The following is a 27,848-nucleotide window of genomic DNA, read 5'->3' as shown; positions in this document are numbered from 1 at the left end:
CAGGCTCACTGAAGGGATTATGGAATTTAGATTCTTAATATAAATTCTCAGGTCTTAATATAAATCCTCATTACCAGAGATTATGTATAAATGGGATGGAACCTTAAAAATCAACAGTTGCACAGTCTTCCAGTTGATTCTAACACACAGTCAGACTTGAGACCACTGATTTGGTCTGGTTTTCTAAATAATGTAGAAATCCTTTTAATAGTTTTTCATAAGTAATTATTATTATCAGTTAAAATGTATAATGAAATGGCCCTTAGTTTTACAAATCCACTCACTCTATTGTAGAAAGTTGTAGGACAGTTGTGTTAGATATACATTTTTTTCTCCTTGTACTCAGCTGAAAATCTACCTAAGACTTCTAGAGAAAAAGGGCAAGTTCTCATCTCTGTGTCACGGCAGCTCTTTAAATATTGAAAGATAGTTGCCATATGTCTTCTCTTTCCCATGTTGAAAATCCCCACTTTTTTCTGAAAAATCTTCTGTTTTCCTTACTATACCATTCACCTCCTTTGAGCATCTGTGCACTACCAGTGTCCCTTCTAAAAATGTGAAGGTCAGAATTGCGCACAGTAGAACAATGTGATGTGTAATATGACATACACTACTTTTTAAGGCTTTCTACAATCACGAGAGACTTTTAGAACTCACAACACAGTTCTCGTTTCCTGTCAGCATCCAGCTCACTACAAATCGAAATTAAAAAACAAACAAACAAACAAAAACACAAGTGTTTCAAGCTAGGGTTTCCCTATCCTGTATTTCTTCTAGTTAAACATTTTATTTTATTCTATTGATTTATTTTGTGACAGAGAGAGAGAGACAGAGAGAGGGACAGACAGAGACAGGCAGACAGGAAGGGAGAGAGATGAGAAGCACCAATTCTTTTGTTGTGGATCCTTAGTTGTTCATTGATTGCTTTTTCATATGTGCCTTGATGGGGGGAGGGGTGGACTGTAGCAGAGAGAGTGACCCCATGCTCAAGCCAGTGACCTTGGGCTTCTAGTAAGTGACCTTTGGGCTCAAGCTAGTGACCCCTCCCTCAAGCTGGATGTGCCTGCTCTCAAGCCAGCAACATCAGGGTTTCGAACCTGGGTCCTCCACCTCCCAGTCCGATGCTCTATCCACTGCGCTACTACCTGATCAGGCTAGTCAAACATTTTAGACAGGAAATGCATGACAGTTTTTTGTTTTTGTTTTTTGTATTTTTCTGAAGCTGGAAACAGGGAGAGAGAGTCAGACAGACTCCCGCATGCGCCTGACCGGGATCCACCCGGCACGCCCACCAGGGGGCGACGCTCCGCCCCTCCGGGGCGTCGCTCTGCCGAGACCAGAGCCACTCCAGCTCCTGCGGCAGAGGCCACGGAGCCATCCCCAGCACCCGGGCCATCTTTGCTCCAATGGAGCCTTGGCTGCGGGAGGGGAAGAGAGAGACAGAGAGGAAGGAGGGGGGGGGTGGAGAAGCAAATGGGCGCCTCTCCTATGTGCCCTGGCCGGGAATCTAACCCAGGTCCACCACAGGCCAGGCCGACGCTCCACCGCTGAGCCAACCGCCCAGGGCCAATGCATGACAGTTTTTAATGTTTTTTTATATCCTCTACTGATTTAGATACTTTATTTTAATTCACTTATTCTTTAGCAATTATGAATTGAATTCCTACTCTGTTCCAGGTACTGCTCTAAGCACCAGAGGTATTAGTGGGAACAAGAGGAATAAATTCCATAATCCTCATGGAACTTACTACTAGCCTAGTGGGAAAAACTGTTGAAAACATCATGATTTTCAAGTGAGAGGGGGAGGAATAAAGAGACAGACTCTTGCATGCACCCGAAATGGGATCCACGGGGCAACCCCATCTGGGTCAATGCTCTGCCCATCTGGGCCATGGTTGCAACTGAGGAGCTATTTTTAGTGCCTGAGGCAGAGGTTTCCCAGAGCCATCCTTAATGCTCAGGGCCAACACACCCCAACCAATCAAGCCATTGCTCATGAGGGGAAGAGAGAGAAAGAGAGAAAGAGAAGGGGGAAAAGTGGGGGATAGGAAAAGTGTGTGCCCTGACTGGGAATCAAACCCAGAACACCCACATGCCAGGCTGATTCTCTACCACTAAGCCAACTGGCCAGGGCCAACATCATAATTCCTGAAGCAAGACAACTTGGTTTTTAAGGGTGTAAGCCTTGTAAATAACTTCAGACACCTGGCTTCAGTTTTTCTGCACTGAGTGAGTGACTTTCAGATAACCTCTTTGTTCTCTTTAATCTTCTTTGTATAATAGGGATAAGGGATAACAATAAACCCAAGGCACAGACCTTTTTAATTTTCAGTATTAAAAAATACATATATAAAGCATTTATAACAGTGCTAAATAAATACATTCTCATCTTTCTTGCCATCGTCATCAGTATTCGCCATTCTTTTGTATAATTTGCAGGTTTGACAAGCAAATGGCCTGTGTCCCCACACTAGTTTTATTTCTTAAAAATAAGAGTTGCATTTCCATTTTTCAGATATTTTAATTATCCTAACTCTTTCTCTCTGAAATGATACTAAATCGATGAGATTTTTATTCTATAAGTCCCCGTACCTGGTCTTTAGGAGTATGGCCTTTTTTTGAAACATAAAGATTTGATGACAAAAACTAAGCAATTTTAAAGTAGAGAAGTAAACTGGAGTGGATAATCATTGTCTCATCCTTCAACGGCCAAGTTAATTTTAAGAGTCAGCCAAACCTGGATTTACATTTTCTTTCTATATCTTCATATGTTTATATCCTTGGCCTGGAATTCAACCACTTTAAGCCTCAGTTGCTTCATCTGTAAAGTAGAAATGTTTTAAGGGTTAAATGAAGTCATTTAAGTGTAATGGGAAAATAAATGGTCGCTATTTATAAACAAAACCATCTTCTTCAACAAATACATTGTGTCTGTAAAGTCATGGTGCACTTTTGACCGGTCACAGGAAAACAACAAAAGATGATAGAAATGTGAAATCTGCACCAAATGAAAGGAAAAGCCTCCCAGTTTCTGTAGGATGATGTGGCAGCATGTGCGCATGCGCAGATGGTGACGTAACACCGTGTATACAGCGGAGCAGTCCACAGCCATGCCAGTTGAGATGTGGACGGTACAGAGGAAAGTTCAGTGTGTTCTGTGGCTTGCTAAATTCAAATCCATGACCAAAGTGCAACGTGAATATCGGCACATTTATAACGAAGCACCACCACATAGGAATAGCATTACTCAGTGGGATAAGCAGTTGAAGGAAACAGGCAGTTTGGTGGAGAAACCCCATTCTGGTAGGCCATCAGTCAGTGACGAGTCTGTAGAGGCTATACGGGATAGCTACCTAAGGAGCCCTAAAAAGTCTATGCGTGAGCCCACATCGAACTGCACTGAATAGGTATGAAACTGGGAGAGTTTTCCTTTTATTTGGAGCAGATTTCACATTTCTATCATCTTTTGTTGCTTTCCTGTGACCAGTCAAAAGTGCACCATGACTTTACGGACACACTGTATAAGCCACATTGTGCTGCTGATGCCTCTCTGTATGATGAAGGGAGAAAAAAAATTGATGTTTCCAACATAATCCAGTAGGGAGAGGCTGGAGAAGATTGGGAGGAGTTATGACTCTTTCCGTGGCTTTTCAATTTCAGTGGACTTCACTAAAGCTATGATGGCTTAGTATTTTACACAAGCAGTGAGTGAATGGTAATTTCACATCTGGTGGTAGGACAGTGATGTACATACAGTAGTGATCTGGAAGGAAAAGCTAGGAAGTTGCAAACCCCCAGGGATTCACAGAAACTAGGATGGGTTTTGGATTTCCACAGGACATGGGGTTGCAGAGTTTTGTAACAATTTTATCAGATCTTTACCAGATCTGGTAAGCTACCAGCTGGCATCTGGGTTGCACCTGGGAAATATTTAAGTAGTTACCATAGTAATCAATTGAAAAATAACTTATTATTATGCACAGTTATAAACCTTATAGATCACTCATTTGAAAATCAATCTTTGGAATTTTGTCATTTTTTTGTTTGTTTATGAGCCTTGCAGATACCATAGGTTGCACTGTTTATAAATGACCAGAATACATGGGGGGGGGGTCAAAAATAGGTTTATAGCTGTGAGTACATGAAACACAGAGTTTATTCTTGTATTATTACTTGTTAATTATTGTATTATTTTCTGTATGAACAACTGTAAACGTACTTTTGCTCCACCATGTATAAACATGCTTCACAAAAATGTAAAACCATTAGGCTTCCTACAATGGTATTGGTCCAGATCTCACTCATAAATTCAACTTATTCACTCTCTTGGCTTCTGTCTCTCTCTGTAAAGATAATCATCAAAACTTATGATACCCAAGTCACCAAGTTTTATGCTAATCTTCACTCCTTCCTCATTTTCTTGCTATATTCAATGTTCTGTCAAGTCCATGAATTCTGGACTGTGATGTGTCTTTGATCTACTGACCTGTCTCTTTATCCCAATCAAACTTACATAAACCCAGGTCAGCTGGGTTGGCTCTCCCTAAACTGTCGTAGCGGTGCTGTCCTTGCCATCTGGGCTCCTGACCTATGCTATATTCTTTGTCAAATGAACTTCAGCAAAATCTGACATTAAGGATCAATTACTATAAAAGAATTCCCTATTTTCTACCATCTATAAAATGTACATTATAACTTCCCTTCTCTCTCTTCCTCTGTCTCTCTCTCACAGGTCAATGTCTTGGCTGAGATTCTTTTTAGGGTTAAGAGTTTCTGAGTTAAGGAGGTCTGTTATGCCCGTGACTGAGGCTAGGCAGGTCCACATTGGATTCGGGCAGATGGTAGAGAAATTGCGGAGCCAGAAAGTATTGGGCCATTCCATTTACTAAAGTCTTACAATGGCGGACAATCACTCAGGCAGGGGAAACCGCCTTTCAGGCAAATAGCAAAAACGGTCCCTCACGGAGGTGAGGAGGCAACCTGCAATTCACAATCCTCCTGAGCACAAGCACCCATAGCTATCTATAGGCCATATACACGTGGCACAGCCACGCACTCATGTACCAATCAGGCAAAGGGCTTGCAGCCGGTAAACCAGCAAGCAAGTCTAACACAGATGCCCCACAAGGTTTGAAAAACTTGAAAGAGGAAAGACCGTGAGAAAAGTAAGCAGAGGTATCCCAAGTGATTGGCCAAAAGGAGACTTTGAAAAGCAGCTAGTCTTCCCTGAACTTCTGGCTACAATGGTACCAAAAAGTCCCTAGAGGAGAGCTACTCCCATTTTTAAAAATTTTCCAGAGAAGTAAACCCCCTTGAGAATTTGTTCCAGCTGATCTGCTCTTGTATTTAGGTTTCTTTATCATAGTTGTTCTTGCTAATTACCCGGCAGCTTTCACGGGAAGAGCCTTTAAATAGAACTGATAATGCCTCTCTGAGGTAGGTAAACACAAAGTATCATTATCCCCATTTAACAGAGGAAAGAATAGAGGAAAGAGGGCTTGGGCACCTTTCCCAGTGCTTCAAGATGGGTTTTATTTCCTCCATTTCACAGAGGAAATATCTCTAGGGCTTTTCCACACAGCCCTTTTGTGATTCTCAGGTGAGGCTGGGGAATGCCTTAGCTTCCCGTTTTCCTACATCATAGCCACCCCTGTTCCTCCCACCTTGAGTCTGGCTGTGTTGTGAGTAGAGAATAACCAGTCATGTGTATTATTTAGTTTTTCTAAAATGGAAGTATTGTAACTCTAAGATCTGTTTGATCATATTATAAAGACAATGCACGTTCACTGAGAAAAATTATGACTATACTTAAAAACAATATAATAGGTACTGAATAAATGCTTTTTGTATGAATAGTGAAATGATGAATAAAAAAATGAATGGGGCCTGACCAGGCAGTGGCACAGTGGATAGAGCGTCAGACTGGGATGCAGAGGACCAGGTTCAAAACCCTGAGGTCGCCGGCTTGAGCATGGGCTCATCTGGTTTGAGCACGGCTCACCAGCTTGAGCCCAAGGTCTCTGGCTTGAGCAAGGAAGGGGTCATTCGGTCTGCTGTAGCCCCCCGGTCAAGGCACACATGAGAAAGCAATATGAACAACTAAGGTGCCGCAACAAAGAATTGATGCTTCTCATCTCTCTCTCTCTTTCTACCTGTCTGTCACTATCTGTCTCTCTCTCTCTGTCTCTCTCTCTGTCTCTGTCACACACACACACACACACACACACACACACACACACACACACACAATAAATGGGTGAGAGCAGGCAAAGTTGCTGGTAATCCCAGAAACTATCCAGGAAAATTACAGATTCTTTATCATCTTTCTTTTTCCCCCATGTTTAGGGTCCAATGAGTATGTTGGTGGTATCAGAAGGCAAAAGGAAATGAGGAAAAGTCACATTTCTGAACTACAGGGTGGAAGAGTCAGAGGGTAATATACTGGGGAATGGACAGTCTTATTGATGAAACACCAGATCTAACCTGCTATGTTTACGCTGCCCTGCCTCCAGCCCCCTGTCTTTTATCCCTACTTGAGCATGTCCAAATAATCAGTCTTGCTATTGTCATACTACCGTATTTTTATAGAATATCCCTGTGTTTCTCTTTGTTCTTCACAAGGATCAGTGTTGTATCCCACAATAGGAGCTACCCATGATAGAAGGAAGTTTACCATATTTCAGTTATTAGGACCTTCATGATATTTGCCATCTCCACATACTACAATATTACTTACTATTTTATTATAACTGCTCACTTAAAGAAATGGTTAATCTCAGTCTATTCTTGTGGTTCCCAATGCCAGCTGCTGTTTAGAATCACCTGGGAGAACTTTTATAAAATACATCTAGGATAAGGGCACCTCCCAGAGATTCTGAATTAATGATGTAGGTAGGGTGAGACCCATCTTGGTGGGTTTTGTTTTGTTTTGTTTTTTTTAAGTTTCCTGCATGATTCTCACCAGTATTGAGAATCATTGTTCTAACCAATTACATTTTTGAATCATGGGCCTCATGGGTTAATTGTGTTTTATTTCTAATACATGTTAAAATCTAGCAATATAGTGAAATGTAGTAATACCTATCCTAACTATTAAAATAAATTTAAAGAATGGTTTCTCATGTACCATCTGAAATTATTTCAAAACCTACCAGCTGGAGGTAAACCATAGTTGAGCACTCAGTATAATAAATGAAAGAAATCAGGACTTTAAAATCTGAACTTTGAAAACCTAGTTGACTCCACTCTGCCACTAAGATGTTTGACTAGGAGATCATCATTTTTATGGACTGTAGCTTCGCACATTGTAATTGTAACAAACCATCTTCCCACCCCCTCACTCATCATTACAGCTCCTGTAGCACACTAGGGTCTTCCCTAGTTCTTCCCTGGCATATACTAATTCCAGAATATTTCCATATCCTCTAGCATACATATGGAACAGTTTATCTATGCTTCTGCCACATTCTTCTGGGCACCGAACTTACGAACTGGCTAATAATGGCAGAGATAGAAGTGGGAAAAATAACATTAAGGTCTTTAATAGAATCCAAGAAATGTAAATTTCCCCAAAACTTAGAGATCATAAGTCTTAAGGGCCAGAATTGGTCTATCTTTATATTGTACATAACCCTTCACATATCATTCCTAGTCCTTTGCTTCATGGGGGACAATGGCTTCCAGCCAACTTCATACTCATTGCATTTTCCTCTTTCCCCACCTCCCAGATTAAAGCTTCCTTTAGTAACTAGAAGCAGTTGACTATCTTCTTTGCTTGATTACCTATATAATCCCTCATTCTAATACCTAGTATTTAGTGCCTTTCTTCTGAAGAGCATAAATTGCAAAGAAAATAGCATCTCATTAATCCTCCCCATATCCCCGTGAGGAAGTTGCATGGCAAGGATTGCCTCTTAGACTAATCCTCCTGCAAGTGGGACGCAGGGTCTCACTTCTCACCAGCTCATAAGCTTGCTACCCAGTGAGCTGGCAGGGACCAGCAGTATTTGTGTGATAGGAGCAAGCACTTCTCCTTGTTCCAGAGAGAAGTGTTTTTGTGCCACCTGTCACAAAGGAGCCGTCCCAGCTCTGTGTGGCCTAGTGACAAAGGGACATAAAGCATCACTCTCATGTTAGTGATGAACTCATAAGTAATGCCTGCATTTAAATTCCTAAAGAGGCCCAATTATTAGACAATGCGACCTCCTGAGAACCAGTCTCATTACTGAGACTCCTCTCTCTCTCTCTTTGTGCATCCCATTTGGCCAGCTTTTCGAAGAGATGAGTGACTTCTGGACCTAAGGTAACTTTGGCACCTGCTGCACAAGAAAAAAAATGTACAAAGACACAAAAGTACAGACTAATGTTGAAAGTTCAAGTTTAGGATATAACACACCCACCCCAATTAATTGTATCCGAGTGTCTAGGACAAAAAGTAAAAAGGAATATTTTAACAAAATCACATTCCAAAGAAAGAAGTTCAGCTATTCAGGATGATAGTGAGGGGAATTGAGGCCAGACCCCACCTGATGATCTAGCAATTGATTTTTTCCATTACTCTAACTCCAGAGGCTCCAGGGAGAGGTTTCAGGGGGAGGGGACTGGGAAGCTTGCTCTGAGGAACTGGAGCTAGCCTCCCACCAAGCAGGCAGTTTCCAGTTGGAGAGTCACTGCAGGAGTGGCCATGCAGGGACCCAGTGAGAAGTTAGTAACCAGATATATCGCTCCAGGTTTCTCTTGGAATATTCATGGCGATAAATAGGTGTTCATCGTTAAGAAAAGAGAATTTCAGGCCCTGGCTAGTTGGCTCAGTGGTAGAGCATTGGCCTGGCATGTGGATGTCCTGGGTTTGATTCCCAGTCAGGGCACATATGAGAAGCACCCATCTGCTTCTCCACCCCTCTCCTTTCCTCTGCTCCCCACCCCCCTTTCCCTCCCACAGCCATGGCTCAATTGGTTCGATTGGTCCAAGTGCATTGGCCCCAGATGCTGAGGATGGCTCCATGGAGCCTCTGCCTCAGGCACTAAAAATAGCTCTGTTGTGAGCATAACCCCAGATGGGCAGAGCATCTGCCCAAGATGGGGGACAGGGGGAGGTTGCTGGGTGGATCTGGGTCAGGGCGCATGCGGGAGTCTATTTCCCCTTCTCTCAACTTGAAAGAGAAGAAAAAATAAATAAAAGGAAAGGGAATTTCAGCTGATAGCTTGTAACTGGGCCAGGAATTGTTTTTAGGGGAAGATTAAATTTATGAAATTATCCTGGGGTTAAGATATATGAAGGTTACCCTGATTTGGGGGTAGATAAAGCAAGAGGGACTGAAGCAGGCCTGGGGTGTGTGTGTGCTGTGGAGACAATGAGGTGTGGCTTGTGGGATCCAGCTTAGAGACACCCTGCTGTTGTGGGTGAAATAGGAATCTCTTATCCTCCTCCTCTTTTCCTCTCCATCCCCATGGGGAGCAAGTTCTTGCTGTTCCTTGCTGCTTCACCAACCTTGGAGGGCTAAGTGCTAAAGGAAACCTTAGCTTCAGGGCTCTGCAGAGTCTAGGATAACCTCCTATAGCCATCATTCCCAAAAGGATGTTTGTAGGAGCCTTCAAGACCCACCCAATCAGCCAATTCATGCTGATATCCTTCTTATGATCATATCTTTGACAGGCAAATACAAATTACTCTGGGTAATTCACTGCATTCTCTGAAGCTGAATTATGGACACTAGACTTTGTGGCTTGAATTATCCTGAAAATTCTCTAGTGCACCCAAATTTCATTGTGAAATAAATCCTTAGGGTCTGGTAATTCCAATAACTTTCCCTATGACTCATTTCTATTTTTCTCATGTCAGTTAAGCAGCTTTCTTTTAATTTTCCAACAAATATTCTTCAAACTTATCTTCCAGGAAGTTACTATCAGTATTTCCTCACATTTTCTATAGCTATGTAGCAAATTGGAAAACAAGCATTACTTGTTTAGTCCCATGATTTTTAAAGTGTGATTTTAAGACCACTGGTAGCAAAACCTCCTGGGATATGCATGTATTTGGGTCCATATTACAGATCAATTTATTTAGAATCTCTGAGGCAAGGCTGAGGAAGGTAAATTTTATTATAAAAAAAGAAATAAACAGCTCTATGGTTGGTTCTTAAGAGGACTTATGAGTTAGCAAGATTCTCACTTGATCTTAGCCAAAACACCAAGAAGCAATTAGTTAAGCAAGATTTTCTGAGGCTGAAGAAACAAGACCTGCATTTTTTTTCTCTACTAGCTTTGTAATACTGGAAGAGTTATTAATCTAATACTGACTTGCATAATTGCTCAACCACTATATAACTTTGTCTTTATAAATATAGTTGAAAAGGTAGCATTTCAGCTAGTTTCCCTAACTTATTTTTCTAATTCCTTGTGTCCTATTCTTGACCCTTGTAATGAACTGGGTTGTCTCCTCCAGATTCATATGTTGAAGCCCTAACCCACAATATGTTTGGAGATAAGGCCATTAGGAGGTAATTAAGGTGAAATGAGTTTATAAGGGTGGGGTCCAAAGCCTATAAGACTAGTGTCCTTATAAGAAGAGGAAGAGACAACAGCTCTCCGTTTACCACCCCCTAGCTCCCACCCCCGTGCACACGGAGGAAAGGCCATGGGACGACAGAAGGAGAATGTGGGAATCTGCAAGCCAGAAAGAAAGGCATCACCAGAAACCAACCCTACTGGCACTTTGATTTTGACCTTCTAGCCTCTAGAACTGTGACAAAACAAGTTTCTGTTGTTTAAGACACCCAGTCTGTTTTTCTTTTTTAGCAGCTCAAGGAGATTAATATAGCCCTCTTTAACAAGACTGTCCAGACAACAAGAATGAGGGGCAGAAAAGACCACTGAATTGAATCTCACACCCATTTTTGGGAGTTGACACTTGAGAAGGAGCTTTATATGGTCCAACTTGCATGTCTGCTTTGAGAAGGGGGCTTTCTTTTTTTTTTGTGTGTGTGTGTGTGTGTGTGACAGAGACAGAGACAGAGAGAGGGACAGATAGTCAAAGACTGACAAGAAAGGAAAGAGATGAGAAGCATCAATTCTTTGTTGTGGCTCCTTAATCTCCTTAGTTGTTCATTGATTGCTTTCTCATATGCGCCTTGACTGGGGGCTGCAGTAGAGCGAGTGACCCCTTGCTCAAGCCAGTGACCTTGGGCTTCAAACCAGTGACCTGGGCTCAAGCCATTGATTATGGGATCATGTCTATGATCCCATGCTCAAGCCAGCAACCCGGTGCTCAAGCTGGATGAGCCCACGCTCAAGCTGGAGACCACAGGGTTCCGAACTTGGGTCCTCTGCGTCCCAGTCTGACGCTCTATCCACTGCTACAGTACTTAGTCAGGCTAGAAAGGGGCTTTCTAATTTTTGCTACACAAGAATTATACTTTATAGCAGCCTATCAGCTACCCTTTCTTTGAAGAATTTGAAATGCGGGGAGGCAGGTTACTGATCTGCTCCTGTTCGGTGCTCGGCTACTATATACATGCAATAAATGTTCATGGATAACAACGTTCCAGTAGAGAAAGGATAACCAGCAGGGCTAAATGGAGAGAAATGTTTTGCATCAGCTTTTGAAGCCGTCTTCAATTAGTGTCTATAAAGCTACAGACATACATTTCCTTTTGCTTTCAGAGATTTTCAATGTTTCTTATGCTCCGAGACTCTAAAGTTTCCTTGCCGTAAAAGATGAGAGGCGTTCTCTAGAAACATCTTTCTGCAGTGAGGTTATTCTTTCTAGGTCAAAAAGACTATTGTGTTCCGAAACTTAGGCTCTCCGTTTGACTAGGCTGATGGAAGGCTTGAGGGGCTCCCTTCTGCACAAGGGGTGCCTTTTCCTTGGATGGGAGTTTTGCTTAGACTACTTGCTGCTGGTTTAGTCAGCTAACTCTAGAGAAATTTCTAACCTTGAATTTCAGTGCATTTGAGTGGTGTGTAATATTTTAGTTTTGTTTGTTGGCTTTTTTACTCTTTCCAAATGTTGAATATAAGAATGAGTGACAGTTGAAGTTTGTAGGCTTCTAGAGGTTCTGAAGTGACTGCCTAGAATATGGTACCTTCTCTATATGACAAAGACTTCCAGCAAGGTAAGAAGATGTCTGTCGTCCCCACCACCACCACCACACACACTGGACTAATTTAGAGAGGCTATCTGCCTTCCTGGGATCTGCTGGCAGTGCATACTAAAAACTATAAAATTATCAGATACTTTTGATAACTCTTTGACCCTTTAATATCCAGATAAAAAAAATCCATGTTAAAATTCCTTTCATTGTGCACTCAGATCTATGATGGTGGCCCGAAGTCATCTTTGTTATATAATAGAAAAGTAAATCTTTTCACAGAAAGCAAGAATTTGATTGTTCAAAGAGATTTATAATCAAAATAGAAATTGTTCCATCCAGAGCATAAACATTAAGCTTAGAAAATGGTTTACTGAACATTCTCCCCTACCCACACACCCAAAGCAACAGTTAGTAAAGTAACAGCACCTAACCTACTAAGGGTAGCAAAAGTAATTTCTTATCAACATCTGCAGATATTTTTTGTCCCTAAGAAGAATTGTAAGAAGACTTAACAAGGGAAAATGAAACCGGACAAGTTATTATCATGTTTAGCTTTTCCAGTCAGAAAGTGGCTTGGTGATATGTGAAGTGAAGCCCTCAGTTGAATCTCAGCCATGACTGAGCATCCCGGGCTGGGCTGTTTCCTGCTGATCCCCATAAGGAACACTGTGCACTCTCTTTCAACTGAGTGTCTGTTTTTCAGAGGGTTTTTTTTTTTGACATATTCTTCTTCTGCAGTGGTTCTCATGAGTTACCATTGTCTTGATAGTAAAACATTATTCCTCGTTTTCCCAAAATGACTGTTGTATAAACAGAGTTTGAATTAAAAATTCCTTATGTGTCTTTAAGAAAATTTAAGCAAATAACGTGGGTAATAGATATTTTTTTTCCTTTGAACTAAAGATTTACTAAATGAAGTCCAAACTACCATTTAAGAGATATAATGCCTAAATCAGCCTAAAGCTTCAATAATCATATAAAGAAGAAAATAAGTGACATCAAAATCAACCAGTAAACCTCAAGATTCTTAATAATAGACATATGTGCCATATAAAACTATCTAGAGAATTTTCCACTCTGCATCTGCATGCATTTTATGTTCAGTTTTATCAACTAGAACCCCTAGTCCCTGTAGATGGTAACCCCGACTGTGTTCTAGGAACTATAGGAAGCCCTAATAAAGATGCTTGACAGATTCTCGCAACTCAATAAGAAAAAGACAAGAAAAAAAACAACAACCAATAATAGACAAATAATTTACATAGACATTTTTTTCTCCCTCATCCCCCCAAAAATATAAAATACATGGCTAGGAGGCATATGAAGAAGTGGTTAACATCATTAGCCATTAGTGAATGAAGACCACAGGGAGATAACATTCCACACCCATTAGCATGGCTATAATCAAAAAGACTGATAATAAGTATTGGCAAGGATGTGGAGAAATCAGAACTTTTATATAATGCCGGTGAGAAGGCAAAATGGTACAGCTACTTTGGAAAATAATCTGACAGGTCCTCAGAAAGTTGAACATTTGTTTAATGTTAATTGAATACCACATGACCCAGCAATTCCACTCCTAGCTTTATGCCCAAGAGAAATGAAAATATATGTTCACATAAAAACTTGTGCATGGCCTGACCTGTGGTGGCGCAGTGGATAAAGTATCAACCTGGAAATGCTGAGGTCACCGGTTCGAAACCCTGGGCTTGCCTGGTCAAGGCACATATGGGAGTTGATGCTTCCAGCTCCTCCCCCCTGCCTCTCTCTCCTCTCTCTCTCTCTGTCTCTCTCTCTCCCTCTCTCTCCTCTATAAAATGAATAAATAAATAAAAAAAAACTTGTGCATGAATGCTCATGGCAGGATTATTCATAATAAGCACAAAATGGAAAAAACCCAAATGGCCATCAACTGATGACTAGATAAAATGTAATGTATCCTATTCATACAATGCAATACTATTTAGCATAAAAAGGAATGAAGTACTATATGCTACAACCTGGATGAACTTTGAAAACATTATGTTCCATGAAAAAAGACAGTTAAAAGACCACTTATTGTATGATTCCATTCAGGTGACATGTCCAGAATAAGCAAATCTATGATTCTGTGGAGGCAGAAAGTAGATTAGTCGTTGCTTAGGGCTATGGGGGTTGGGGTGGGAGCCATGGTGGCTGATTGCTGACAGGTATGGGGTCTTCGAGGGGTGATAAAAATGGTCTAAAATTAATTGTGGTGATGGCTGTACAACTCTGTGAATATACTAAAACCATTTGATCCCACACTTTAGATGGGTGAATTGAATGGGATGTAAATTACATCTTAATAAAGTGTTTAATATGCATCCATCATAGTTTTCTAACTTTTCCATTTGCTGATCAAGAGGGTGGGGCAGACTGTGGGGCCAATGTAAACTCCGTATTTCAGTCAAAGGTTGATAAAACAGGCACTGCCAACAGAAACATATCCTTATCAGAGCAGCAGTCGGGACTCACTCAGGCTGTGAGAATCCAGCTCTAGAAGAAACATGTTGCATGGAATTAAGAGTCTTAACTAGCAAACAGAAAGGCAATTAGATATAAATAGAACTATTCTTATAAAAATAAAAGCTATTAAGTTTTCACAGCCAGGCACTAACTTATATTATACACATATTCTCCCAATATTCAGAACTGTCCAAACAAGGTGGGTTTTATTCTGTACATTTGATAATTTTATATATAAGCCATCTGAAGATAGGTTAAGTAAGTTACCAAATGAAAGCCAGCTTGGAAGTGGCCAAGGTGGGGTTGGACTCACATCTGTCTGACTTTTAGATCTTAATTACTATGCAGTATAACTGTTTTAAGTATTTGCATTATAACATAACCTTTTTATTTGTATCTTTTATTAGGACATATTTTCTCTCTCATCCATATATCATATATCTATTTATATCTATTCTATCTATTATCTAATCTCCTATCTTTTCTTTGTAATGCCTACCTATAAGGGCCATTTTGGAGTGAACACTTGTGAAAAACCTTAAAAGAGGAAGATTATAGGAATTGTGACTGACAGTAGTGTTACAGTTGTCATAGTAACCAATCCACCAAATTGGTCTGTGCTACAAGGCACACATTTCTGTCTCAATACTACACCAATATTGGCTGGGATTCCTCATAGTATCAATGAACCCTCGTTAATGCATACGAGGCAGAACGTGCTGAGGTTCTAGTGTGCAGTTTGAAAACACGAAAATTTTCCTTCAAAGTTTTCCTCTGTGACTCACAGGTTATAAAGTCCTTCTCCTAACCCTTTTCATTTGCCCATGATGTTCTGTGGTGAGGCTGGTTTTGAGAGGTGCTAAAAATCAGGGCCAGACAGTGGCCTGCTGCTTTGTTTTAAGCAGGATCTATAAATATGACTATTTTCTTTTTTGGCAAAATATTGACCTTCCCACCCCAATACTTTTTCACTCAGTGCCAGACAGTGACATTGTTGACTGTCCTGCCCCTATCCTTATGTATGAAATAGACCTTTATTTGATAAAACTACATCCAGAAGTCACTGTACAGCAAATTTAAAGCTGGAACCCAACAATACGCATGTTGACTGTGAATACACACACACACACACACACAACACACACATCCATCTATCCACATTTTCCAACAATGCCTTTATGTTTTAAAGGACTTGTTATTCTTTGATATTGGTACTTTCTCTCCTCCTCCTCCTCCTCCTCCTCCTCCTCCTCCTCCTCCTCCTCCTCCTCCTCTTCCTCCTTCTCCTCCTCCTCCTCCTCACCATTTCACTGGCCTTGTCTCTCTTCAGAGGCACCTGAAGGCACATCAGGCAGAGAAGTGAAACCGACTGTAATTCTTCAGTTCACTTCTCTGCAGCCTCCAGTGAGCCAGTCTCCATACGGTGGCCCAGCTGAGCTGAGGAAGTTCAGAGTCCCTGCGCGGGTGCAATGTACCAGCCCCCTTGCAGGCGCGCTGGGAGCAGAGACCCAGGCACACTTATGGGAGAGGCTCTGGGACCAGCAAAATGGAAGCCTCTAAGTTTGAGTTCATGAGATTAAAAAGAAGAGGGACTTTCTTCTAGGAAAGAAAGAATTGAAAGACTTGTAGCAAAAAAGACCACCATTTTCCCTTTACATACTTAAATATAAATTGCAAGGATCAATCGGAAATTCTAAATTCTCCAATTCCTTCATATGCCCTTGCGTTTCCCTTTGGGATCCCTTTGACTTCTCCTGGTGCCGGGAGTCTCTGATGAATTCTATGCTATCATCAGTGGAATCACAGATACATTCAAGAATTTTCTTGATAGGCAAACCTGCATTCTGGTGCATTTTGCTTAATGCAGCTCTTAAAATGAATAATAAATTATTTTTAAAGAGCATTTTCTGATTATATAGTTTTTTTATTTTTTTTATTTTTTTATTTTTCTGAAGCTGGAAACGGGGAGAGAGGGGAGAGACCGTCAGACAGACTCCCGCAAGCGCCTGACCGGGATCCACCCGGCACGCCCACCAGGGGGCGACGCCCTGCCCACCAGGGGGAGATGCTCTGCCCACCAGGGGGCGATGCTCTGCCCCTCCGGGGCATCGCTCTGCCGAGACCAGAGCCACTCTAGCGCCTGGGGCAGAGGCCAAAGAGCCATCCCCAGCACCCGGGCCATCTTTGCTCCAATGGAGCCTTGGCTGTGGGAGGGGAAGAGAGAGAGAGGAAGGAGGGGGTGGTGGAGAAGCAAATGGGCGCTTCTCCTATGTGCCCTGGCCGGGAATCGAACCCGGGTCCCCCGCACTCCAGGCCGACGCTCTACCGCTGAGCCAACCGGCCAGGGCCTATAGTTTTTTTCTTTATCTCAGCTGATTGTTGCCAAAACACCAGTGAGTAGAACTATTTTATTTATTAACCCATTTTATTGATGGGGACTCAGCTAAAGTGGAGGCAGAACATACATTTAGGTTTATGATTTCAAAGGCAGCTGTGTTTCTTCCATAGTATTTCTGGTTTTCTCAATTCAGGTGAAAACATGGCTGAATTTTGCACTATGGAATTCATGCATGGAGTGGGTAATCCTTCGCCAAGCCTACAATTTACTCCACAATTTGGGCAACACTTCCTGTGCCATCTCTAGCCACATGCACCTTCTTTCAGTTCCCGGAAGGCACCAAACTTTCCTGCCTACAAGCTCGTGCATGTTCTGGTCTCTCGCTGTGCTTCCCTCGGTTGCACACTCTGTCTTCCTCTCAGTCCCATTACCGGGGTATCTCATTGTTCAAAGTTTTTCTTCACCTCTTCTACAGATAAAGTCTTCTTTGGCCACTCTGACAAAGTTGCAACAGTCCGTAATGGGGTCTCCTGGCACATAGTACTCTTCTAATCTATAGCATGCATTACCAGTCTGGTTAACTTGTGTGATTATTTTCTCTTTTTCCTTATACGGTATAAACTACATGAAGTAGGAAATGTGTCCATTTTATTCAACTCTGTATCTCAGAACCTAGCACAGAGCTTGGCATGTTATATATGCATAATGCAAATCTGGGGGATATTCCATAGCAGACTTTCTCGTTAGTGGTGAATTGGAACACCTTACCGCAGTTCCTACTATGGTCATGGCACGGTCATAGTCATGAGTTTAGAAAAGCTGCCCAAGGTTGTGAAGGTCCCCTTGCTCCGCAAGTCTGCTGTCAGTTCTAATTACACTGGGAATTAAGATGATTTTTCAAAGAATACAATAATATTTTCATCTTTTGATGGCTTAACAGGCTGTCCTTTGAACCCTGATACTTCTGAAAACACTGCATTTAGCATAAGAACAAAGAGCTTTTCATTAAACAGCTTGATTAACTCAGATAACAAAAACAGAATTATTAAACTGATACAAATTATAGGAGTGAAGTTACCACAATTGACTTTTTTTTTTGAAACCCATTTTCTTTTGAAAACTGACTTTTTTTCTCTTTTTAATGGAACTCTATGTTATCTCTGTAAATTACACAAGTTGGATCTGTCATTATTTAAATGCTTCTAAATTTGTTATTATTTGTCCAGCAAATATTGAATACTTACTCTCCAACTTCTAGAATTTCCTTGTCCATCCTTCTCCACTGCTAGTTCTTTTTCTTTCTTTTTCAGATGGTTTATCTCTTGGGAATTTCTTTGATTTCCCCTATTGTCTTGCATTTTCTTTACTGCTTGTTTTTCTCCTCTTTTCACTATGTGATTTATTTTTTTTTCACATCATAAATAGTTGCTATTTTCATTTCCTTGCAATTGTAGGCTTACTCTAGTACCTTGTGCTTCTGATATAGCAAGTAGTTCTATCCCTATTTTCACTAATACTGTTAATACATAAGCCCTTCTGATGTTTACAGTAAAATTAACATTTTCACCGTATCATCAACATTACAACTGAGAGTCCTTTTGCTGCTTAACTCATCCTCTTGCCTATAACTTAATAGTGTTTATTTGCTTTTTGTTGTTTGTTTCAAAGCAATCATCAGTAGTAATTCATGCATCATGAATGATCTTGGACGTTTAATGGAAAGAACATGGCAATAAATATATTTTCTGAAATTTTAAATGAATGACGAAAGACATAAGCATTTGTGGCTTAAAATTGTTAAAATGGTTTTCTGAAACAAAATATAAACAGAATAAATTTCCAATCAGAATAATCTTGTTCTATGTGATTAAAATATACAGGCATTTTGGTAATTTTGGCTGCTACCTGTTGTACTTATCGCCTGTAAGGATCACTCACATGAATAGCTTTCTATTGTCCTCACAGAAACAAGGCTGATATCACTTTAGTACTACAGGGCACGAATATCTAGGGGGAAAAAAACCTCCTATTGCTTTAAATCCAAGTGTCAAGGCTTTGTTTTGATTTGTTTTATTTTCAGTCATTTTCTTTCATAGTTAAACTGAAAGTTTTTATTTTTATTGATTTATTTAAAATATATATATTGACCCACTGTATTTTTTAGTAAGGCAATGTCATAGGGACAAATCTCAGCAAGCTCATTGTTTAACCCCTTAACCTCAGAATTAAGAACAAAGTATGGCAGACCAGTGCAAAAAAATTTTGGCTTTCTGTACACATGAAACTGAGCCAGATCCTATGTGTTGGCCTCAACTGCAATTAGGACAAATACCAATTCATATTGAACTCATGTTTTTGAATCAAGGTCAGGCAATTGAGCTAATTGCTTTGATTGTAAATATTCAGAGCAGCCAGCCACTGAGTAATCGTAGAGATGCATACATAGGAGAAACCTACAACACCGTGAGTGCTCCTACAGGGCTTCCCCACCTTGGCCAAGGTGGGAGCTTCCGTGGGCATATTGTACTCCATCCAGCTGATTCACATGGAAGTCAGCAGGGCTGACAACACATGCCCTATGATCAAAGCTGCCAGAGGTACAGGCTGGCATTTAGAAAAATAATTGTTCATGTGTTCATTCATATGCTTACATTAGTTTGCTGAATATATGCATGTCAATCTCTGAAAGCAGTGGGTTAAATGTAACTGACCACCTTAATTTCCAACTAGAAATGATTAACTCTCTTCTGAATAATGACCAATCTATGGTAGTTGGTTCTATATCCAAGCATCTATATGCTTGCTAAAATGAGCTACTCATTCACTGTTTTAATTAATCACTATATACCTCCCTGGAATCACTATTTAAATTCTTAAGTCTTATTATGGGAAGTTGAAATTTTAAATTGGCGTGGCAGAATTATTTAGACTTGAACAATCTCCAAGTGGAAAGAGAAAGACCAATGGGACTCTTTCCGTTAGAATAAAGACAAATTTTTGTATTCATTTTGTTTAGTGACGGCTCCCAGGTGCCACGAACGGGGGCTGGCAAACTCTGACTCACAGAAAAATCCCAGCCTGCCTCCTGTTTTTATGCAGCCCACACAGACAGAACAGTTTTTACATTCTTAAATGGTTGAAAAAAATCAAAGGAAAAACAATATTTCATGACATATGAAACCTAAATGAAATTTTGATAACACAAATGACGTTTTATTGTCACACAGCCATGCCCATCCATTTATGTATTGTCCTGGGCTGTTTTTGTGGTTACAAGAGCAGAGTGGAGTAGTTCAACAGAGATTATGTGACAATCTGCCATCCCACCCTCAAACTAAAAATACTTACTATTTGGCCTTTTACAAAACAAACACACAAATAAACAAACTAAATGTTGGCACCAGCCCTAGACAAACCTATCCTTAACTTCTTTTAGAAGTCAGATTTGCTAATATATCTGACTTACAAGTTTATTTAAAAAGGAGAGTCTTAAGTCTATATATAACTCTAAGAGCAATGACCAAATTATACCCTAGCATAAAGCGGCTCATAGCAAGAAGCAGAAAACCATGGATGAGAACACAGACTCAAGAGTCACACTGCCTGGATTCAAACTTTGGCTCCACCATTTATCAGCTGTGCAACTATTGCCAAAATGCTTAACTTCTCTGTGCATCAGTCTTCCCATCTATAAATTAAGGTTAATGATGGTGCCTATTATATAAGGCTATTATGAGCATTAAAATATTAACATATAAAATGCTTAGAACATCACCTGGTATGAAGTAGCTGTTATAAATCAAGTAACCTAATTTTTACTGCATTTTTATGTCAAGATGATCGAGATACTTACAAACAAGCTAAGATAATAAGTAAACTTCAACAGCAAGGATTAAAGTGTGAACATGTCCACTTTTATCAGTATGTCTTCTAAGCCAATACAGTGCATCAGTATCTACTCTAATTGCCTTTTGATTATAGGATATAACTATTTGTCTACCAAACAGATGGTATAATTTTGTAATCAATGGTCCTATTTCAGATAATAAACAAATTGTATTTTGAATGGTTAAGTGAATTCTGATACAAAAACTAACTACCTAACATCTTCTAATCTGAGGGTATCAAATTGGTATGAAAAGAAGTAACAATTTAGAAAATGCATGAATATAAGATTAGTTTGTTTTGTTAAGGTTGTTATTCAGTTCTTAGAAAGAGAGCCAATGGAAAGTATTGTCTTACATTTTGAGAAACACTTTCTAAACACCAAGGCCAGGAATCAAAACTAAGTATTACAAAATCTAACAAGCTTTTTAATAATTGTAAGTCATTTTAGTAAACAGATAGTACTCCTGATGTTTAAATAGATTTTTACATTATTTTGTGTGACATCTTTAAATAGGCTACAGTTTGTAGAAAGTGAAATCTTTATAAGGTAGTCTTCTAACTTCTATAAAATGTAGTGGCTTGAAAACCATTCGCTAATACAGAATTCTACACAGCACTGTAACAGCTGGTGGTTAAATGTTTTTAAAAAATGTAATAATTTTTATGAATGCATTTCTACTACAGGTGTTTTCTTGGGAGGAGGTTGAATGGACCTCTGCCATATACAGTAGTAACAACAGATTGAGAAAAATATTCGTGAAGTACAATGTTGAGGCTTCTTTATTTCAAAATCTTAATTCCTTCAACTTTTAATAAGCATTATTTAATTGTTACTTATATGAGATGCAATAAAAATGTAAAAGAGAAGTTAATTAATCCACTCCAATTTGATTTATTTGGAACAGTTGCTAAGGTAAGCATTGAAAATTTAAAAATACAAATCAAACAAGGGACTTTGGGTAACTTAGACTATAAGTCTTCTGATGTTTACTTCTTAATGTTCTAAACATTGTATGTCACATCCCTTTGTTAAATTTTCATGCTTTAAAAGTATTTAATAATAACTTTGCCAAAACTTTTTCAATAACTTATTTTTTAAGTTTTAAAAAACAAAAATAATGAACCAACAAGACTTCACAATATTTTAATTTTTGTCTATTCAAGTTGTGTCATCTTAAATTAGTTATGTGTATATTTGAATATAAGAAAATGTCTCTTATTTTTAAATTTCTTGTCCTCATTGCTTAGTTTTTAAAAATATGAATCTGAGCATAAATGGCATAATCAGAAAAAACAAAGCAACTAAAGCAAAAATTAAAAATTAATTTGGGTATTTATTAAGTCTTTATGCTTGGGTTGCTTTATCTTTCTAGACTTAATAAAAATTCAAAATTACTTAATAATATTTATAAACATGTTTAAAATTTGTTATTAAAGTAATAGAACTATTTTCTATAGATAACATATTCTTAACAAGTAAATTCTTTTTGAAATTATTCTATTTGCTTATGTTTTGTCCTTATTTCAGTGGTCTGCTCAATTTTAATTTCCCAACCCCTTCACTGAATTTGACGAACTCTTTCACATTTAGACTTTAAGAACTACAGGTGGATAAAAAGTAATAAATACAATGGGGGCCCTCCCATTCAACTGTCTTCAATAAAAGTGATACAATTGCAAAAACAATTGCTTAAACATTTATTTCTCTGTCAAACAATAGGTAAGGTTGAAAGGACATTTTTATATTATGCTGATACCATAATAAATGGACTAGTATAATGCTATTGATTGCAACTTACTGGATTTTTGTCTACATTAAAGTTTAGAACTTGATACTCATTCTTGCATTCTTTTTGTGAATTAAAATTAGAATTTCATTAGTCCCTAAAAATTAAAATGTTATAGTTATCAATAATGTAACAAAATCTAAAGTATGTTACTGTGAGATTAACAATAGGTTCACGTGAACTATTTTCTATATTTTACACTTTTAAAGGAAAACACAATTTCTTCCTATGCAGAAGTATCAGATTCTGGCAGCATCCATGACACTTGTAAGCATTCAGTGGTCAGACACCACTACATATCCTTCAAATGACATGGCCCAGTGAAGCTGGAAGGTGTCGTCACGGGGCCAGGCAGGCTGGTATCTCAGCCATCCACCAGGACAGAGCCAGCCAGCAGGTCCCAGCTGGCATGTTGAATTCAGACTAAGGTGAAAAATGGATTGTGCGTTTTGAAAGTCAACTCTTATAACATTGAACCTTAGGACATACTTATTTGGTACAAGTGCATGGAGAGCTTCAGAAATTATTTATTGGATGAAATTTATAAGGCTCATTTCCAAAAATCACTTGTAGAATATGTTGAATCTTAATTTTATTATCCTTCCGGGTTTCTAAATTTAAACTAGATAGTACATATTTTTAAAAATATGATTAAATATATGTTCAGGACTTCAACTGTGATGTCTGAATCTTGAATATGTATGATATATGCTAAGTATATTATAGGTCATTTAAAAGTTATAACAGAATATTAATCACCAATGCCTATTGTGTAGTGACATTTGCCCATCACACTAAGCTTACCATTTTGATCTTTGGACACATAAAAAAACTTTTACAAAATAAATGTACATTCTACATTCTTGTTCTTACTTAGACTCTGTTCACTCTTCAAGAGCCTAGGGGTTTGGATTCTTGCTTGTGCTATATGGTTTTACTGTCAATTTCTGACACCACAATTTATTAACTCATCTCTCACAAGGTTCCTAAGTTCAAGGTTTCTCATGCCTCCTGTGGGCCTTACCTGAACACCAGTGCTGCACAAGCAGCTATAGAGAATACCTTCCATTTCCTAAAACTTTAGCCACCCAGGTCTGGTAGGAACATCATGATGGGAAAAATAAATATTTAGTTCCACAAGGCTGCACAAAGTAGACCCTATCCTTCAGCCATTCTTCTGAGTGGGAAAATGCCACGATGGATTTTTAAACCAGGTACCTTCTAGTGTAACACTTCAGTGGATTAGACTGACATCTGGGATCATGGTGTTTTACCCTGAGAAACTGAAAAGATACTGCTCTTTTCTGAAAAGAGAAAGCAATCTTATTCTAGTGCTGATTAAAAAGGGGTTTCACACTGGAGCCAGTGAAACATGATTGTCACATCCTGAAGTCTTTTTATTCTTCTAAATTTCAGCAGCATTTTAAAAAAGCATACTTTCTCTCTCCCCCCCCTTGTCATAAAACCCTGTTTGCAACGCACACAAGGGACAGATTACAAACAGCATCAACAGCCACAACAACTCCTTAAACTCTCTGTGACTTCCGAGTAGGCTCACAGACCTAACCGGAGCTAGAGGACTCTCTCCTCCCACTTTTCAACTCTACTCCCCTTTGAGATGGGAGCCACCAGGCGTGATTCACTCTGACACCTTGAACCCTCCCGCTTTGCTCTCCTTTGCAAATGAAAAGGAAAAGCTTTCCATGAGACAGAAAAGTTTGCCTCGGTATGTGATGCTAAGATTTCCAGTAGCGACCCTAATAGACAAAGCATTGTGGAACTCCAAAGGGAGCCAACCTCACGCACTGAAAAACAGAAAACAAGTTGAGCGCCTGAAAGGAGGAATGAACGCGTTCCTCTCTGAGCGTGCCAGGCGCTTCTGACGGCCCAAGGCAGGAAGAGAGAAGTGGGGCGGGAACTTCTCAAGGCAGAATCCACTTCCCTCAGCAAGTTCACTTTGATTTGGAGGGGGGGACTAGATAGAGGAGGATCCAGAGCTTCACTGCCTTGACCTTTGGCCTCACCTGCCTGTCAATTTCGGTCCACGAGCTCCTCGCTTCCCGCTCGGGGCATATTGAGAACGTGGGCTTCCCAGTGCTCAGGGAGGCTGTTCCAGGCCAGTTCTCTGTTGACCCTTCAGGGGCTTTGAAATCAACTTTTCCCACACCGTCTGAATTGTTTGTTTGCGTTTGTTTGCAGCCTGCCCCGGCCTCCGGTCCAGCCCACCCTTCTCCCCCCTCCTCCCTACCCCGTCCCCTTCCTCCGGCCTCTCGGGTCCCCCCACCCCCACCCCACCTCTCCTCTTCGTGGTCTCCTACCTGCTGGCCAGGCTCTGCCGGCAATGCTGCCTGAAGGGCATCAGATGGTAGTTCATGGCGTCCAGCAGCAGCTTCTGGCAGACCGGGTCGGTGCGCATGAAGTCTACCGACTGGACCCGCTCCACCAGCTCCGGGGCCGGGATGAGCGCGAAGCGGAGGCGCTTCATGAGGTCGGGCGCGTACTGCATGCGGGTCTCGCGGTCGTGCTCGAGCCACAGCACGGACATCTGGAAGAGCGCCAGCTCCGACTCCACCGGGGGCGGCAGCGAGTCCAGCAGGGCGCGCATCTCCTCGAAGTTGAGCAGCAGCACATCCTCCACCAGGTACTTGTTGGCCAGCTTCTTGGTCTCCTCCAGGCCGTGCAGCGCGGCGATCTTGCACACCTGCTTGTAGTTCTGCACCGAGATCTGGTCGTTGAGGAACTGCACGCAGAGCTTGGTGACCTGGGGGATGTGCAGGATCTTGCTGACGGACAGCACCTCCTCCACCGTGTCCAGCGAGAGGGTCACGTTGGCCGTGTAGAGGTACTCGAGCACCAGGCGCAGCCCAATGGACGAGCAGCCCTGCAGCACCAGGTTGTTGATGGCCCGGGGACTGGTCAGCAGCTTGTCGTCGGGGGAGGAGGAAGGCGTCCCGGGCTCCTCCTGTGGCGGCGGCTGCTGCTGCTGTGGCTGCTGCGGCGGCTGCGGCGGCTGCTGCTGGTCCTTGGGGGCCCCCAGGCCGTCCTGGCTGCCGACCCCTCCCCCGAGAGGCGGGTGGCTGGAGAAGAGCGATCGGAAGTACTGCGAGCAAGAGGCCAGCACGGCCTTGTGGCAGTGGAACTGCTGGCCCTGGGCCGTCAGGGTCACGTCGCAAAACAGCTGCTTCCTCCACAGCAGGTTGAGGCCGTGCAGCAGGTTGTCGCTGTGGCTGGGGTCGAAGGTGGAGGTCCTGTCCCCGGATCTGGACATGGCGACCTGACTCGGCGCACCTGGCTTTAAACCCTCCTCCAGCCTGGCAGACAGGGGTGGGGGAGGGGAGGGAGGAGAGGGTAGTGGAGGGGGTGGGGTGTGGCCGGGGTGGGGAAGGGTGTGGGGGGCAAGGGAGGGCAAAGAACAACGATCAGTGCTCGGCTCGGCTCCTGCCCACCGCGCCTCCGGACCCCGACCCCAGGGAGAAGGTCTGAAGGCGCCGGATCCGTGAGCGCCGCCAGAAGGGCCCTGGCAGGGGTCCGGGCGCCCGCGCTGCTGGCTGCTACTCCTCTCGCCACCGCCCACACACTTCGTCCCTCACTTTCCTAAAACCACCAGGGCTCTTGGCAGCGACAGCGGTGGCAGCAGCGACGGCAAAGTGGTGGCTGAGGCCGAGACGCCTCGTGGGCTGTGTCCACGCGGGGCCGGAGGAAGGGAGAGGCCGGGCAGTGGGGAGCCGGGGAATGCCCCGCGAGCGCGGAGGCGACCCACAGAGGAGGCTCCAAGTCAACTTGTGCCCGTAGCTTTGCGTTTCGCAGTTGGTCCAGTTTTTTGGGGGGTGGTGGGGGGGGCAGAAACGGGGGCCAGACAAGCGTGAGGGTGGGCGATTACTAACCCTCCAAAAGCTGGGGACCCTTTCGATTATCCGTGCCGCCCCGAGAAACTCCTGGGCTAATTGTCTGAGGGAGCAGATAAAGCCCTTTCTTCTCCCGAGAAAGTGCAGCGGAGCGCGGTGAGGAGCAGCTCAGTGGACTCGGCAGAGGCGGGAGCTGTCCTTATCAATTCTAGCTCATTTCCCTCACCCGGGCCCTGCCTGCTTCCCCGCTTCGCAAACTGTGGGCTCCCTCGTCACCACTCAGTTTTACTAATTTTCCAGAGACGCCTCTAAACCAGGCAGGAGAATCCCAGCCGCCCACCCCCGGCCCCTCTCCCCGCCCCCCGCCTTTCAAGGCGCGGAAGTTCAGACGTGGGTCTCCCCTTCCCTCGCGGGGCAGCAGGGAGGAAGAGGAGGCGGGAGGAAGTAGGGCTCCTGGGGCGGATTTGGAGTAAGAGCCGGGAAGGATTCGTGCAGACGGTCCTCCCTCCCGGCCGCAAGGCGCAGTGGCTTTAACTCCAATAACTGTGAGAAGTTCAAGTTAACAGGCAGGTGTTGGGGAAGGGAGGGGGGCTGTCCAATGCGTGTGTGTGTGGGGGGGGGGGTTACGGGCGACGCGGCTGCTTGTGGGGTCCCCTGCGTCCCACCCACAACGTCGCTGCAGCCGCGGCTTCTCTGCAAGCTCCTCGGTCCAGCCCCCAGGGGCCCCCCACTTGGGCACCCCGGCTTCCCGAGCCCTGAAAGTACTTCTGTACAAAGTCTGAGCCTCCCCCATCTAGGCAGAGGAGGGTAGGACGGGGGAAGCGAGGCGACATCGCTACGCTAGGTCCGTAACCTGTAATTTCACCTTCCAGGGCTGAGCAGAAAGGGACCCTGTGCCCACGCCCGGCCGGCGCGCCCGCCCGCCCTCCGGGGACAGCCGCCGCCGCCGCCGCGGCCGGGCTCAGGGAGACCCGCCGGACCTGCCCTTCCACTGCGGCTCACGCTGCCCTGCCTGGCGCCGGTCCTGGAGCGCCGGCTTCCTTTTGTAGGGAGACTGGGCTCCTCTCGACTCACTTTACCATCCTGTTCCAGGTGGACCCTCACCTCCCTCGAGCTCCCTCCCCCCGGCGGCAACCCCCCCCCCCATACTCGCCCCCACAGCTCTGGCTTTCCTGAAACATCTCCCAGAGTCTCTCCGTGTAAGTGGACCGGGTCATTCCTCTCCCTCGCTCTCTCCGCTTCGTTGTCTCTCTCCCTCCCGCCCCCCATCTTTTCCTGTTCCCCTTCCTTCTGCTTCTCCTTTGCCTCCCCCCCCCCCCTTCATCTGCTTATTTCTTGCGATAGTTTTCATCTTCAGGAGCGTTTGCCACACCACTGCCCCCCCCCTCAAGACTCCCTCCCCACCCCACCC

The 27,848-nt window shown here is 42.6% G+C and overlaps 1 protein-coding gene across 2 annotated transcripts in view; it reads right to left on the bottom strand.

Annotated features, from left to right (window-relative positions):
- The window catches only part of KLHL14 (kelch like family member 14), a 102,233-nt gene extending 74,688 nt beyond the window's left edge, over nucleotides 1-27,545 (bottom strand). The window contains exons 1-2 of one of the 2 annotated variants that reach the window (XM_066247241.1): nucleotides 27,303-27,545; nucleotides 24,911-25,903 (exon numbers count right to left, since the gene is read on the bottom strand). In XM_066247241.1, coding sequence (XP_066103338.1) covers nucleotides 24,911-25,860 — 950 coding nt within the window. In that variant the 5' untranslated portion in view covers nucleotides 25,861-25,903; nucleotides 27,303-27,545. Of the gene's footprint in view, nucleotides 1-24,910; nucleotides 25,904-26,476; nucleotides 26,855-27,302 lie in introns of those variants that run through there. The other variant, XM_066247240.1, reaches the window with a different exon arrangement.
- Between the last annotated feature and the right edge of the window lie 303 nt (nucleotides 27,546-27,848).

The sequence above is a fragment of the Saccopteryx bilineata genome, chromosome 11, assembly GCF_036850765.1.
Source record: "Saccopteryx bilineata isolate mSacBil1 chromosome 11, mSacBil1_pri_phased_curated, whole genome shotgun sequence".
NCBI classification, from domain to species: Eukaryota; Metazoa; Chordata; class Mammalia; order Chiroptera; family Emballonuridae; genus Saccopteryx; species Saccopteryx bilineata.
Note: the sequence above shows the minus strand (reverse complement) of the source record. Positions and strands in the feature narration are given on the sequence as shown.